At 32.1% G+C, this 16,983-nt stretch overlaps 1 protein-coding gene across 16 annotated transcripts in view; it reads right to left on the bottom strand.

Annotated features, from left to right (window-relative positions):
• LOC132746563 (hydrocephalus-inducing protein homolog) overlaps positions 1 to 16,983 on the bottom strand; it is a 79,086-nt gene that overhangs the window by 52,001 nt on the left and 10,102 nt on the right. For 8 of the 16 annotated variants that reach the window (XM_060735746.1, XM_060735757.1, XM_060735761.1 and 5 more), the window contains 15 exons: positions 16,601 to 16,795; positions 16,220 to 16,243; positions 14,405 to 14,551; positions 13,793 to 14,032; positions 13,024 to 13,126; positions 12,775 to 12,873; positions 12,095 to 12,253; positions 11,582 to 11,740; positions 10,858 to 11,103; positions 8,355 to 8,512; positions 7,648 to 7,755; positions 5,025 to 5,165; positions 4,289 to 4,472; positions 3,971 to 4,112; positions 662 to 694 (listed from right to left, as the gene is read on the bottom strand). In XM_060735746.1, the coding sequence (XP_060591729.1) occupies positions 662 to 694; positions 3,971 to 4,112; positions 4,289 to 4,472; positions 5,025 to 5,165; positions 7,648 to 7,755; positions 8,355 to 8,512; positions 10,858 to 11,103; positions 11,582 to 11,740; positions 12,095 to 12,253; positions 12,775 to 12,873; positions 13,024 to 13,126; positions 13,793 to 14,032; positions 14,405 to 14,551; positions 16,220 to 16,243; positions 16,601 to 16,795 (2,138 nt within the window). The remainder of the gene's footprint in view (positions 1 to 661; positions 695 to 3,970; positions 4,113 to 4,288; positions 4,473 to 5,024; positions 5,166 to 7,647; positions 7,756 to 8,354; positions 8,513 to 10,857; positions 11,104 to 11,581; positions 11,741 to 12,094; positions 12,254 to 12,774; positions 12,874 to 13,023; positions 13,127 to 13,792; positions 14,033 to 14,404; positions 14,552 to 16,219; positions 16,244 to 16,600; positions 16,796 to 16,983) is intronic. The other 8 variants (XM_060735749.1, XM_060735758.1, XM_060735762.1 and 5 more) reach the window with 6 other exon arrangements.

Raw genomic sequence — 16,983 nt, 5'->3', positions numbered from 1 at the left:
TGTTAAATGCAAACATAAACCTTTTTTTCCTCAAACGAAAAAAAATAAAAATAAAATAAATCCCCCCAAAAGTCTTTAGAAAGTTTATTATTTGGAAAAAATGAGATTTTTCATACAGGTTACATAAATTAAATGGTTAAATTAAGGGACTGTATTAATCTTGTGCCTGCTGAATTTGAGCATTAATTATCCCAGCTTTCAACAAAAAATTTGGAACAGTCCATATCATGATTATGGGATTCCAGTATCTGTGATTTTCCTGCTTATATAACAACCTCTGATAAAAGACCTCTCCCCAATTGAGAAATTTTCTTCACAATCATGTAATTTTCCAAAAAATCTGATCTTAAACCTGTTTTTTTTTAAATTAGCAATTTAGCGATAACTTTTCCCAAAATCAAGAGGCTAAGGCCTCTTTCCAATTTATTGAGAAAAATCAATGAGTATCAAAACACTAAAAAACATCTTCCAATAGTATAGAGTCTGGTCAGACTGCACAAATGTTTAGACTTGCCAAGGTCTATACTGGTAACAAAGGTTAATTAATTTCAATTCCAGCAGGTTAAAGGATTAAATGAGCTTGCTATTCATTATTTGAGCCAAAATCATTAAAGAAAGCAAGCATTATGGCACTACAGTGAAAAAAATACACAAGATTTACTTTCGTCTATAACTTGTAGCCGAACCATAACGTCTGAAAATTTAACATAAAGATTTTTCTTAATCGTTCGAAGTTAATGAAAAATTGTTTCATTGAAATGAAAACTTTGTGTTTATATATTGGTACATATTTCAGTCCTTGCTTACAATGGGACAAACACAAAACATAAATATATTAGGGATGCACCATTTGAGGGAAGTGATAAGGAGCTGCATGGGGACGTACTCTAGAGGGACAGGAGGAGAATCTGCCTAAAAATAAATTGCAGGCTCTAATAATCATTGGTCAATATGTACAAAGATTGTCTATAATATTTCAATACCCTCCTTATAATTCCAAATGAAATAAATCAGTCCTAAAGTCTCAAAATAACCTTTACGAGAAACAAGTCCCAATTAACACCATTGGTATATTAATTATTAGCCCCACAAACCTAATGATTATATAAAGAAACATTTTAAGTTCCCATTTTTTTATTGGTTCAGCATGTTCTTTGATAAAGTTATAATTTCTATAAATTATGTAAAAATGATTACATTTGGCACATGTTGCCTCAAAAATATTCCGACCTTTTTATTCTGCTAATGTCTGGGGGCATATGAGTCTAGTACATCATACACATATAAAATCAGGCCCCAGTTTTCCAACAAACTATCAAAGAATTTAAAAGTAAAATAAGTTAAAGGAATTGTTACAAAGTATATTTTAGTAAAGCTTAACACAATGTTAGCTGCGTTTTACTGCAATGACAATCAAAGCCAAATAACCAAAGTAACCTTTAACCTCAAACATTTCCTGCCCCCCTCCCGCTAGGCATCCTCCCATCGCTATCTCTATAATGGTAGATCCCTAATTATTTATTATCACTACCACAAATTATCCCCTAACCTGCTGAAACCAAGAGTGATAACTTTTTTGCCACCAGTATAGAGCCAGGCCAGCCTGTTCCATTCTGTGCAGTCTATAAGGCCCTACTGTTGACTAATCAACTTAAAATTTTCATTTTGATATCCAAAATATGATAATGGACGGTTCCAAAAATGGATGCCGGTCAAGTTCATTTGAGAGAATCAGCAGGTTAAGGTTGATAACTTCAACATTGAATCAGTCAGCCTTGCCATATAAGGCAGTAGCACTTCAATGTAACAACAGGTGCCCCAGCTTTGTTGCTGAGGCAAAAAAAAACAAGGTAAATATTCTGGTAACAAATGTACGCCCATTTTAAAACTAGGGAAAAGAAAATTCACATATACATTAAATAACAAATATGTCTCAAACATCTGAACATTTCTTGTTATATAGGATAGTTGCATTAAATAGAATTTACATAGCTGTGTATAAATATAAATAGGAAAAAAAAAAGTTGAATCTAACTGTTTAATTGAAATTGTTTAAATTTGAAATTTTCAAAATATTAAGATTTTTTTTTAAATTTTCTTCTTTTCCAAGGCGTTACAAACTGTTACCAAAATATTTTTTTAAAGAAAATTCATGTTACAATTTTTCCATCTACTTACATGTTTTGGCTGCAAGAAATTAATATACAAAATAATATTCTACTGCACTAGATATTTAGAGACCTAACCTACTTCTACTGAAATGAAAGTAATTTTCTATGTTGCTCTCCTAAAGCAACTGCACACAAAATGATTTCACCTTTTTTATTTGCATTCAAATAAATAAAAATTACAAGAAAAAATAAATAAAAAAAAAACAATAATGCAATTTTGTTATTAACAGACATTAACAAAATTAAAAACAAATTTGAGTTTGAACAAAAATTGGCTTTAATAATTTGAAAGAAAAAAAATAGAAGAAAATGTTTTTTCTATTTCATTCAAACATTTTTTTTCTTTAATTTGTAGTGAAGAAAATAAGGAATGAAATCTCAAACTGAACTTATCTCAAAGAAATGGAGAAACATCAAACTTAAAAGAAAAACAACAGCTAACACATTAAAAACAAAATTAAATAAATTGTTTCAATTTAAAATAAAAAAAAATCTTTTTTTTTCTATCTGCCAATACTCACTCCTCTTCTCTGAAAGTTTCGAATGCAAATAAATATAAATTCTGTATACAAATTCAAAGAGCAACCATGGAATCTTTTTTGACCAGCTTATTCTTTAGAACATATATTACCTATCATACATGAAATCTGACTGACCATGGAATTTCATGAACATCCGGATGTAATCTGACTGACCATGGAATTTCATGAACATCTGGATGAAATCTGACCATGAAAATCTTATTGACCATGGCTTTTCATGAAAAATCTGGATGAAATCTGACTGACCATAAAATTTCAAAAACATTTGGATGAAATATGACTGACCATGAAAATACATGTAAATCTGAATATAACTTGACCATAAAATACTTTTAATTGACCATGGTACATTTCAAATTTTCTATCTGGCTAAAATTAGGAGTTACGGTCTTCCATGGAATTTCTGTCTGAACAATTATCACAACAGGATTTCCTACATGTCTTAATGACTGACCATGGAGTATTTCTGAACAGTTTTAAAGAGATCCCTGCAGTGTTTGCACTGCTTAAATTGACACTGTTAACAGTAATGCATCGTTACACACAATATCAAAAATACATTACAATAAATTATTAAATAAAAAACCCTTCGATTATTCCATAAAGAACTTTAGCAGTCACTGTACACAGATGTGGTACAATATAAACATTTACCTTACTTTCATTTCTAATTCTTTCTCAACTCTTCTAAAAATATTTTCAAGAAAATGCTATAAATTCATATTTTGTACAGGTAAAGTATAAAATACCTTTTCCAAAAAAAAGATTTCTATTTTGCACAACAACAATATATATTTTCTAGTCTACATAAAAATTTTCAACGCTAATAATTTTATTCGCAAAGCAGGTAAACAATGCTGCAAGCTTTGGCATGCAAGGTGTTGTTCTTTATTTCTCGTTCTGAACACAAAGCCAGGTCATGCAGTTATAAAATGCTATGATACATCCAATATATATATAAACATCTATCTAGTTTCTTATTTCTGCCTAATATTATATTCACAATATTAACGGATATACATATAATTACATTAATAATACAAGCCTAAAATATAATATCACATCTAATACCAAAAAAAAAAAAACACCCAAAATTCTATGTCAAAAATTATAAAAATAGAATATGCCTGTCCATAAATAAAATATGACAGTCCACAAATAAACAGAAAATGACTCATGATATATGACAGTCCATGAATAAAACATGACTATAGTACCTAATAAAAAAGTATCAACAAAATCTGTTAATAATCTTACTTTCTTATCCGTTCTTTTTTAATTTCGAGACGTTTTCTGTCAACTTCAGCTTTCTCTTTTTCCGTTAGAGCGTCATACTCTTCTTCTGACATCTCCTCTAATCTTCTTCTCTCGCCTTCCTCACGCTCACGATCCATTCGCTCTGTTAATAATAAACAACAACAACAATGTTTTATTTAGGTTTTTTTCTTTTTCTTTATTTACAAATATCATTTCTACTCTCTCAATTTAATAAAACATGCCCCACCAAACACTAACAAATAAACTATCTCTAAATATCAAACTGTATATTAACTTAAGACGAACAAACAGACATACCTTTTTCCTCTTTGTCTTTCTTTTCTTGTTCTTTCAGATGGTTATAGTCCAGTTTCAGGGAGATAAAGTAAATAAACCTGCGGTTGTTGAGGGCCTTCAGTACAGCCGAGGCCGCCGTGTGCTGGTTCTGGGCAAACAGGGTCTCCAACCCATCAAACACCACCCCTCGGTGACAGTCATTTAACTGTAAATTTATGACTCTATATTATTACATATTTCTTAAATTCTAATTGAAAAATAAGTGACATCAAGTCAGCTAATATGGCATAAATATGTTGTGTTATCAAATTGTTCTGTTTTTCAAGTAAAGGCAGCCGTTCAAGTTCAAGATACACCATTCCTTTGAAATCATGTTTTACTTAATATTAAACATGTCTTTTTAATACTTAGAATGATGTCAAGCCAATGTTTAATCAGTGTCATGAACCATGAAACTATTTAAAACATTGATGTTGTGGGGAGGGTTGTTGCTTATATTGTTGTAACTTGTAGCTTGACCCATTTACACTTAACCTCTCTTTTAATATTTGTTTCTGTATCATTCATGTAATTTTAATCATGTAACATTTATGTATTGAATAGTTGCGATAAAATATTGTAAATTTAACTAAACTTTGTCTACAATACCCTACTTTCCAGTCTGAGACAAAATTTACCCATAATGGTAATGAAATTGAAATACATTTTATAAGCCATGTACCAGAGCTGCTATCAAACTTTCATATTCAACATTTACCTGTAGGCGTTCAGCGAGGATTTCAACCAGAAGTTCTTCCGGTAACACACAGCTCATAAGTCCCTCCTCTCCAGCCACGCTGGCACTTACACTCAGTCTGCGGGCTATAGGGGCAGCCAGCGGTGGTGGACTACTTGGTACCTGAAAATTACAATCAAATGTCACTGTATACTGACATATCATCTCTCAATACTGACTTTGTTACAAGACCTTCTAAAATACCATACCTGTAATGGAAGGGCATGTGACAATGAAAATATAAAAAACTCATCAATAACTCCTTATGGTAGATATATTTGATTCATGTTATCCAACAGAACACAATTTTCAATTTATAGCAGTAAATACACCTCTATCAAAAAATTTAAAATACAAATACTCGTACTAAAGATAAATAGTTTTGGGCTTAAATATCTAATTTTATATCTCAATTTAGTATTTATAAAGAAACAGTGTCCACTGTGCAAAATGTTTCTCATTAAACATGGACCTGCAGAGGTCTTTATAAAATTTGAATTTTACAGATCAAATTCTGTAATTAAACACAACTAATTTTGAAACAAAATCAAATAAAGCAGAACATAATCAAACTAAACAATAATCTCTAAACCAAACTCTTTATCTCTAATCAAAAGGGAACTTTTTACATAACAAAAGGGATTATCAAACATTTGATTAAAACTCTAAAGTGAAAAGAATTTATTTTCAAACTTTAATCCACAAACTAAATGGAATTCAATTTCTCAAACTTGAAAAATCTTTGATTTGTGATGAATTTTTGACTTGTATTTTTAACAATTCTTTTGAAACTGTGATGTGTTTTAAAACCAGTACTAACAATAATATGAACACAGAAATAAAGAAACAGCTCAAGTCTGTTTCCAAAAGTTAAAAAAATAAACTGGTATTGAATTCCTGAGATTTACTATTTTAGGACTGCAAAAGTTCTAAGATCAATAAATGTGCATTAACCAGACTGTGCAAGATATTGTGAAACCTAACCCTCTGGTTTTGATAATGGCTAAATAGCCTGACTTCAAAAAAATCCCCAAAATAACTCTTATTAAAATAAACAAAATAACTAAGGCAAACAGAATTTGAATTGGGATGATCAAACCTAAACTCAAACTAGACCAATGAAAACTCTTCAAAAAATTATGAACAGAACAGAAATGTGAATAAATAAATAAATAAATAAATAAGACAAAAAAAGCAAAAAAAAAACATAAACTCGAGGGTCCAACTATTTTAGAATTGGCTTCTCTATGACAAACATAACTACTGAGATTTTTCTAACTTCAAAACTTGTTAGCACTCAGTATATTTTGTAAGGTTTTAAGTACTGTATGACTGTATAATTTGCCAAAGGTCTCTCAATCCTCAAACATCTACTTTCATTCAAACATTCCCTTTGTTCTTCAAACCAACTCTCCTTCTATGAACATCCCAATTGCTTTATACATCCCTTCATTCTTGAAGCATCCCATTCATTTTTTCAACATACTATTTATTCCTCAAACAATTCCCAGTTCCCTCAAACATCCCAGTTCCCTTAAACATCCCAGTTCCCTTAAACATCCCAGTTTCCTTAAACATCCACTGTTAACACAAACATCCCAGTTCCCTCAAACATCCCAGCTCCCTCAAATATCCCAGTTCACTCAAACATCCCAGCTCCCTTAAACATCCCAGTTCCCTCAAACATCCGAGTTCCCTCAAACATCCCAGTTCCCTTAAACATCCCAGTTCCCTCAAATATCCCAGTTCCTTCAAACATCCCAGTTCCCTTAAAACATCCCTGTTCCCTCAAACATCCCAGTTCCCTCAAACATCCCAGTTCCCTCAAACATCCCAGTTCCCTCAAACATCCCTATTCCCTCAAACATCCCAGTTCCCTCAAACATCCCAGTTCCCTCAAACATCCCTGTTCCCTCAAACATCCCAGTTCTCTTAAACATCTCAGTTCCCTTAAACATCCCTGTTCCCTCAAACATCCCAGTTCCCTCAAACATCCCAGTTCCCTCAAACATCCCAGTTCCCTTAAACATCCCAGTTCCCTTAAACATCCCAGTTCCCTCAAACATCCCAGTTCCTTTAAATATCCCAGTTCCCACAAACATCCCTATTCCCACAAACATCCCTATTCCCACAAACATCCCAGTTCCCTTAAACATCCCAGTTCCCTTAAACATCCCAGTTCCCTCAAACATCCCAGTTCCCTCAATCATCCCAGTTCCCTTAAACATCCCAGTTCCCTTAAACATCCCAGTTCCCTTTAACATCTCAGTTTCCTCAATGATCCCCCGTTCCCATAAATATCTCAATTCCTTAAACTTTCTCATTTCTTTAAACATTCCTTTTCTTTCACAAACACCCCCTACCCTCAGACCTCACTTTAGATCTTCCTACAATATCATTGTTCCCCCTCAAACATAAATCACCCAACTTCCTGCAAAAATACCCTTTCCAAAACTGTGTGCCTGAAACAGTGCCTGTCACAGCAAGAAGATTGATTCTACTTTCTACAGACAATTTCCCCTATCACCTGTCAGTCAAATTATAACAAAAATCCTTAGAAAATATACCAAGTGCATTGATACTTCTACAGTATGGATATTTTTACTTTTGGCTCTAAAACCTTGTCCATATTTGGAACTGTGAAGTCAACAAGAGTGTTTTTTCGACCTCCACTTCTTGTAGGTTCTGTTGATAGCTGTGACTTGCTACCTTGCTAAATTTATCAGGCAATAAGATAATGTGAGTTCTCAGTAGAAGTTCTTATATTATAACAGACTAGAGTTGGAGGGGCATGTTGGTCAAATATGCATACAAATACTCTCCAACACAAACGTTTTCTTTAGAAAGGTATCAGACTGGCTAACAGGAAGTAAGTGGTCCTACTATAATGGCTGGTTATGGCTAAAAATACTGTCAATGGACTTTTCCATTGTTTATAGTTTTATGCAAATTGGCTGACAAGCTACCCAATTGCTACACTTGGATTATACTTATGCATTGGTTGACCTGGTTTAAACAAAAGAATGCTTGATTTTGTTTGTGATACTGTTTGTGAGCAGTTTACCAAGCAATGATCAGAATGGTGGGGCTTAATGTTTCACAGCTTAAAATAGAACAAAAGGTCAATACACAGAGAGAGGCAATATACCTCTTAAAATCAAATAATATGTCAGAAACTTTGTTTCTAATATCTTAATGATGTGTCTCATTTCTAAATATTGGTATTTAAGGTATAATAAGCGATGTGAATTGAAAGGAGAAATTGATATTAGCCAATTTGAAATTCACGAAGTTATATATAAATGTATATACCTGACTCCCTGTGCCACCTTCGATGGATGACGTATTGATATTTGTCTTGCCTCCGAGGACGCTGCCATGTTTGTCTTTCATGCCCTTCACATCTGTAATGGTACTTGTTTTACGATTGCTCACCATAGAGTGGGCGGCACTTACTGACACTCCACCTGCTGGGGTCACAAAGGTCAAATCACATGTACACGGGTCAGTACACACAACACCCTTAACAGTCTTCAAAATGAGTACATAGCTTCTTTTTATTTTCTATTCTCTTACAGTAAAAGAGACATTTGCATGCCTTTTTGAAAAAGAAAATATGATTTTAGACTATGAAGTGTGCCAAAAAGATACTTATCATCAGGTATTCAGGTACTTTAATCATCAATTGCAAATTTATCTATTAAAGAGTAGTTCTTCTTCTCATTTGTGAGAAAACATGTAATTTTACATATTTTTCATAGATATTTTGTCTCACTTACTGATTTTGAAGACTGTTTTATTAAGCAAAGAATAAATGTGGTCATATCCCATTTCCAACAATAAGTAAAATATTTTTAGGTGTTTTGTTATTTGGAAGGAACAGGGTGGAGTAATAAATAAAACATAGCAAAAGAATGATATTCTGATTACTTTACAAGGTAAAAATGGATAAATTAAGACTTATAAACGTGAAGAGAAGTTCCATCTCTCTATATTTCATATGATATCCAATCACTTTGCTTAAAAACCTCAAAATAGTTCTTACTGACAACATGGTAAGTGCATTAAACCATAAAATTCTTAATTCTTCATCCATAAGACGCTTTATCATCCTTAAAGTCTAATGTTGAAAACATGGATGTGCGACTTATAAGTTTTTATGTAAAAATTAAATGAAAACTATAAAATTGTGTATGATTGTATTGAATCTAGTTTTAAGGTTAACTCTCTAAAATTATGTGAAACCAAACCTGACTGGGCTAATAGAAAAAAATAGGCATTAATGATTGAGAAATTATGTAAGCATGTTGTTTTATTAAAGCACATTTAAATGGTTTAATATAAAGAAAAGTGAGACTGAGGTTTTCTACAATCTTAGACTTAAGTTATTGTTGGAAATGGTTAAAAAATTTAAACAACATCAACAGCAGCAAAAATCAATCTGTGAGTAGAAATAAAAAAAAAGCATCTAGATATATAAATGTTTCCACATCAGCACATAACCAGGACCAAATTCTCACGTTAATATATATATCATAACAATGTGCTTCTACATGCATTTTAAAGTTGAAATATAAAACAATTAGTAGCACTATCTAAAAGCTTCCTGATTAATGTTTAAAGAATAACAAGAATTTTGTTAACACATTTGAATGCTCCCCAATATTGTCTTGACAACAATAAACTATTGCCATAACCCTTATCCTGCTATATATCTTTAATGGACTTGTCTGTCTTTCACTCACCATTTATCAGTTTAAGGGAAAATTTGAAAATATATTACCAACTGAACAGCGAACAGTGCAGAGGCTATGGTCAGACAGCATGAATGCAAGGGTAAAATAAGGGCAGGCCAGCATGCTTAGAGTTTAGTTAATATGGAAAAAAGTAAGAAAATCTATTTTAGCCTCAAGTAACCTTGACCCAATTATACAGAATTCCCACAAAAATTGGTAGAGGTCAATGGAATGAACCATCATAGCTATCAGTCAATGAATGGAAATGTTATTAAAAATGGTAAGTGAAAAGGAAAGGTGAGATATAGGAAGGTCAAACCACCGACTTTTTTGTTCCATCATAAATATTTGGGGAGCATAAAAAACAGCGAATAAAAACTTCTGGTCATGCAGTGTTAGGTTGAACAACAATCAGTGTGAGTGAGGTTAAGCCAGTTTATATACTGAAAGCACGTATAACATGCACTAGATGACAACCCCTTCAGGTGGACAACTTCAGCTCCTACCCATCTCTTGTTTTCATTTTACTGTCTGTAAAAACTTCTCAGTGATACATATAACATCTATCTGCTCTACTCTCATGATTTTTCAATTTACCTTTTTATTTTTGCTAATGCTGATTTTCACATAAGCATTAATACTGTATCTATATGCAATTGTAAACATTTTAAGCTATGCACATGCATTTATTTAGCCTATGGCTGTAGAATTGGCACAAAACCATTTCTGATTATTTCTTCTATGGTGAATTCTTGTTCAGCATTTAATAACAATGATGCCGTTTGGCTTGCTTTTGTGATAAGTTCTGTTGTTTTTTTTTGGTTAAAATAGAAAGCATATTAAATGAAATACAGTCAGGTTTTCACACATAGTTGTTCCTTGACTAATTTGTTACAGTTCAATGTAACATGGCAAAAACTGCTTCCTTTCTACTTTTGGAAAAAATTGTTCAAGTATATCAACAATGATAACATAGATTTCTTTCAACGTCTAATTCTCAGCCAAAATAAAACACTTAAACACATAAGGAAAAGAAATTGAGAAAAGTTAATTTATTATCAATAAATTATGATACTCACTAGCTCCCTGTGTATGAGCAGCCACAGCCTCAACACTCAAACCGCCTGCCACTTTCTTCTCTCCATCATCACCTTCCAGGGCGCGAATCTCTTCCATACGCTTACGTGCGGCTTCAGCGCACATTTCACGTGCCTTAAGACCAGAGCTTGTGTTACCATTAGATATAGCATCTAACACAACATTGTCTATGCTTAACAAAGCAGCTTCATATTGTTTTGCAAGAGTTATTGCAGTTGCTGTCTTTCCTGAAATGAAAATTCTTTATTTGACTGAAATGTCCTTCAAATCTTTATCTGAATGAAATTACCTATAATTCTTATAAAATGATTTTAGTCCTCCATTTCACATCACATTTCTTGCCCCTCACCCCTGTAAGTTCCAATTCAATAAGAGAATTTGGATTCTTTCATATGAGGAAGCTATCCAGCTAGCTTACACAATGTCAGCTGTTCTACTATGGTGCCCAATAGTGGCAGAAATAATGTATGAATGGGCACCTGATGTCTTCCTATAACCTTTTCAGTATCAGTCTGAATTTAAACTCATGAAAGCACATTACTATCATATTTAATGATTTCTGTGAGAAGCTGGGGAAACACATACAGTTAAAATAAATCATAATTCAGGAGAGATAGATAAATACAATGTAATTGCAAGATGGTACATAAATGAAAACCTATTATGGTCTGCCTGTATTGTAAACAAATTAACAAAAAAACAAACCTGATAAAGGTGCTCCGTTAACGATACATGCAATGCCTCGTCTATTACGTGCTGCTTTGCCCTCGTCAGACAGGTCAATACCAAGATGTCTAGCTACGGCCTTCGATACAGGTGTAATCTCCATCTCGCCAACACCAACGCTGCTTGATGTTTCTTTACCTGAGTTATATAAACACACATGTATATCATGTACAAATATGTATATATTATTTAAAATAGATATATATTTAAAATAGATAAATATTCTATTTAATATTTTACACCCACCCAAACACTACAAATAAGTAGTTGTAATACAGAAGGCAATATTTACTACGAAGTTGATCTGGACTTGATTTCTGGTAAAATTTGACTAATATTCACAATAGTACTGGCTTTCACTTAATGCTGTGATGGCTAAATATGACACCTGCCATAACAGAAAATAGTCAACTTAACTATGCTAGGTCTTGATTTTTTTGGTAAATACCTATGTTTAATATTAATGCATTTTTTATGTCAAACACTATTTACCATCATCAGATTCATGTTTAGATTTGGCATCATCCAGACCCTCGGCACTGTCAGCAATAGATTCTGCTCTAGACCTGGCTGTGTTTGTACCGTCCTGGGTATGTCCAGCATCTGTCTTATCTGAACCATCCTCTTTCTCTTTTCCTTCTTCACCATTTTCTATTTATAGAAATAAAAATTATAAACCTTTCAGCATTTATAATATAATCAATAATAATGAAAAATAATTACGGTACCCTAGCTTATAGTAATGGTCAATAAGATTTTAGTCAAGCAGTTTCGGTACCTGAGGAGCTTGTAACTCTGTTACTCTTAATGACCATTAAAGGGAAATAACCTTGAGTACTCTCCAAGCAAAGTTGGTTTTAGTTTTATTAATTATGGAAGGACATTGTATTGAATTATTCATCAAACTCAGAAATATTTCAAACTTTAGTTTCTTCAATACTCTCACCCTTTTACAGAAAATGCTTGCAATCAAATAAAAAAAATTCTTTTGTTTCAAAGAATAAAAAATGATGCTCCTTACTGTTTAAGAACCTTTGAAATTTTTAGAACTGACATATTTAAATCTTAATTGACAGATTTCTTAATAAAAATAGTCTAAAAAAAGATTAAAAAAATAAAAATAAAGGGAGACAATTTTCTTTTCACTATAAAGGAGATAACTCCAGCATTACCTTCTCTTTCCCTCTCCTCCGCCTCTCTTCTAGCAGACTCTTCTTGTTCTTCTGCTTCACGACGAGCCTTCTCACTCTCTTCTAGCTTCAACATTTGTTCTGTAACCATAGAAACACGGATTTCTTAGCATATTGTATATCATTAAACAATTGGTAGGCCAGTTGAAATAAAACAATTATTCAATACAATCAGGGTAAATCAACCTATAATACACAGTACATAAGAAAACTTATAGAGAAAGACATTACCTTCATAGAATTCCAATAATTCTGGTGGCAGTTTCTCCCCTGGGGGTCGAGGAGGTAGTAGTATTGTGTTATATTCATCATACCCTTTCATCAGACGTAACATCTGAAAAAAAATTAAATTTTAGTGTTACGGTGTACATATATTAAGATAGAGAATCTTCCATTTTGCAAAAATATCACAAGAACACTAAATCTAATTGCATGTTTCTCTTTTACATTAAAACCTGTATTCAAGACCACTTCTGAAGAAAGGCCATATACAAAAACTTGTCCATAAAGGCCATATTTCTTTAATAAATCTATCAATATTAGTACATGATCTGTTTTGATAAAAACAACCTGTCAACAAAGACCAATTCCCCCCCCCCCCCAAAAAAAAAGCTGGACCTTATCAAAGGTTTGACAGTATGAGTCAGTATATGTCATTACTATTATGGTCTTTCACTGATGTAGGAAATTTAGTATAAGCCAAACAAGTCATATATTACATCATGCTAATCTATAGCAAGCTAGATTTATTAAGTGAGATACAATTCATATCAATTAAATTTCAATAGTGTAAAGAAATATATATATTTGAAAGAATAACATTAGAAATATGTAACATTTCTTTGAACTTCAAAATTCTTAACAATACCTTACCTTGGCCTTCATGATGATTTTGAAAAAAAAAAAAATCGAACATTGGCAACAATCTACATTCCATTTCTGAAAGCAAGTCACTGAAAAAAAATCTCTAAAAGAGTTGATGGATGACTCCCTTAATTACCTTTTCTTCTTCCAGGTACTGTGAGTCAAACTCTAGGTTGTACACCTCTATAGGGAATGCACATGGATTTTTCACGACAACCTCTTTTTCATCACCAACACTGTGAGGCAGAATTGGTCCAAACTGCATCATGTTCAAATCAAAGTCAAGTCGAGGCTCTGACCCTTGACCTCTACATAGCAACAATATTCTCTGACTGCTCTGAGCTATCCTGATGGGGATTCTCTGCTCGTAGAATTTCTGAAAAATAAAACATTATTAAAATATTTATTATTGTGCTCTATAAGGATAATGAATTAAGAAAACAATATTTGAGACATTACAAATACACTGTTCTGCATTAATTACACAGTGTACAGATTTGTGCAGACATTATAGTTTTACTTCAGAAATTGACAGCACTTGCTTAAACATATTATATAAACATAATAATTTTCCAATGAAAATGCTACAACCATGCAATATAAATATGCGACACATAATAAATTAAATATTTTATCTTATTAAGTTATTGCACTAAGGTGAAGATATACAGACTGGTATGGCTCTAAACTGGTAGTATAGACCTGTTATATAACCTCACTAATGTTATAAGATATAAAAATGTTTTACCTCTTCTGTCGGCATAAATTTGACCTGAACATTTAGTCTCTGGCCTGGCATCAGTGTGCCAGTAGGGGGCATGATCTCAAAATACCGGGGTTTGGACTTGTCAGCTTTGTTCTTTCTTCGTAGATGCATAGGTACATGCTTATCTGCCTGCAATGTTTGAGAATATGTTATGATAATGAAATATATTTCTAGAATTACACTGAATATATTACATTGAAAATATTATAGGACTTATTATTGAATTAAAATATCAATAAATAAACTTAGTATGATACACATGTAATTAGATCTTATTTAACTGATTCACATTTTTATAAAAGCTTTCAATTTATTGTCTCATTACATAACACCTAACACAAATGCAGGTTTTTGAGATAATAATATATTTGTAAGCCATTTCTATAGATGCAAACAAAACACAAACGAAAAAATGCTATATTGTGCAACCCAATTTCCAAGAAGGGAAATAACCAGGTATTCTGTGAATACATAATACATTGTACAGGGTAAAGTATTTCAAAATAAATATAAGGTATCTGATTATATAATATATAATGTATAGTTTTTATATACAACAATGTTTATCAATAAAACTGATTGAACCACATTGCAAAACAATATCAAAACATGGATTCTGACAATTTATCAGAGAAAATTTATTTTCGTTTTTTTAATTTATGTACTTCAAGTTTTTTGGTCTTTACGGATCATTGATACCAAGACTTTAAGGTTTGAAAATTGAGTATTGAAAATCAAGCCGGTGCTGGAGGGTGTGAGGGATGTTGCACTTTTTCATTATTCCTCATGTGCAGACTCAATCAAACAGACTGCATTGTATCCAGATTTTTATGATTCTTGAAAAAATCGTCACATTAATTTTCTTTATTTCATTTCTTAATTAGTATTTTAATTCTTATTTAACCTCACATTCTTATTCACATTTCTAATTCATATTTTAATTCATATCTTAATTTCTATTGTAATTAATATCTTATGTCATACTTTAACACGTTGTATTTCTCATCTTTATTCATACTTTAATTTACATCTATAATCTTATATTTTAATTTTTCTTTTTTAATTAACGGACCAAACAACAGTCTTATTTCACTGAGTTAATTAAAGAGGGTCTTTTATATTAAGCTTATTCTACTAAACTTCTTTTAAACAAAACAACAATATCATGACAAGTAGAGAATAAGAAAAGATCAAAAATATAAAAGTAATACAAAAAATTCCAAACAATAAACCATGGCAGTCTATAATACAAAGCAAAACATAACACAAAATCATACACCAAAATTTCAACACAAATAAAAATGGAGAAATTTAACCAACAACAGCTATAATATACAAAACCCGAGAAGGGAATATGATATTCTGAAGGCTCTAAAAGTTATATACCCAGCTAGCATTAAAGTATTGCCCAACCTCCACCACCTCCCACCCCCACACACAAAAACACAAGTCAAGTTTGTTTTAAAATCAGTAATTTTTTTAGTAATTTATAGTAGGTAATGAAACAATTCTATGTTACAAAGTTTATTGACTTGTCAAGCTTCCATTTTTGGAACTTCCCATTATCAATATTTGGGGATATGAAGATGAAAATTTGTAGTTAATCAGCCAACAGTATAGAGCCTGGTCAGACTGTATGTATCTGCTGGCTTAGAGCCTGGCTCTATACTGGTGGCAAGGTTTTAATAACTTTTTCGGCCTTCAGCAGGGAAAGGGCTAAGACTGCATTGGCCCAATGTAAGACAAATACATAATACTAGCTGGGTTATATATATAGTGTTACAGTAAATGGCTAACCTTGCCAAGAGAAAAACCTGATCTCTGAAATTAGTGAAAAAATATTTTGTGATGTACTAGTAGTATAAGGTAATGTAAACAAGGAAAAATATCCTTATAAAGAATTTTCAAGTAAAATTAAATCTTGAAATTTATTTGAAGAAAAGTTTGGTAAAGAAAAGATGCAGCTTTCTGTTACAGCTATGATAACAAATAAACAAATAAAATTTTATTCAAGGCATACAAAAAGACTGACAAACAACATCATTCAGAGTTATAATGAGATTTTAATTTACTCACAATATCAAACCAGGGTTCTTACGATGATCGTCATTAATTATTTTAGCTATATTAGTACCACGCTGAACCTTTAACATAATTTTTTCATTTTTTTTTTTTTACCTTATTTCTTTCTTTCTCCGATGGTAAAGAATTCCATTCACATTTCACATGTTGGTAGTTGTGAAGCTGCACAATGACCACACGACATTCACCGCACCGGACCTCACCGAAATCTAGAGTGTCGTCCGAGATCTGCATATCTGGCATAGTCACATTGGCCTTCAGACGCATCATAACCATTGGGCCATTCAAAATCTGTGAAATATTTTTTAGATTTACATGTATGTATCAAATATAGAAAATCCTTCTGCCTTAAAAAAACCATTCATTCCATAAAAAACCCAATCAATCAAGAACATATTATTTTTGTACAAGAAGACTTATCATTTTAAATTCTCTAGTTATTTTTACATAACACAGGAAAACAGCAGAAAACCTATATA

The sequence above is a fragment of the Ruditapes philippinarum genome, unplaced genomic scaffold, assembly GCF_026571515.1.
Source record: "Ruditapes philippinarum isolate M1 unplaced genomic scaffold, ASM2657151v2 ctg1152_1_1_1_1, whole genome shotgun sequence".
Classification (NCBI taxonomy): Eukaryota; Metazoa; Mollusca; class Bivalvia; order Venerida; family Veneridae; genus Ruditapes; species Ruditapes philippinarum.
The sequence above is the reverse complement of the archived record's forward strand: the minus strand, read 5'-3'. Positions and strand labels throughout refer to the sequence as shown.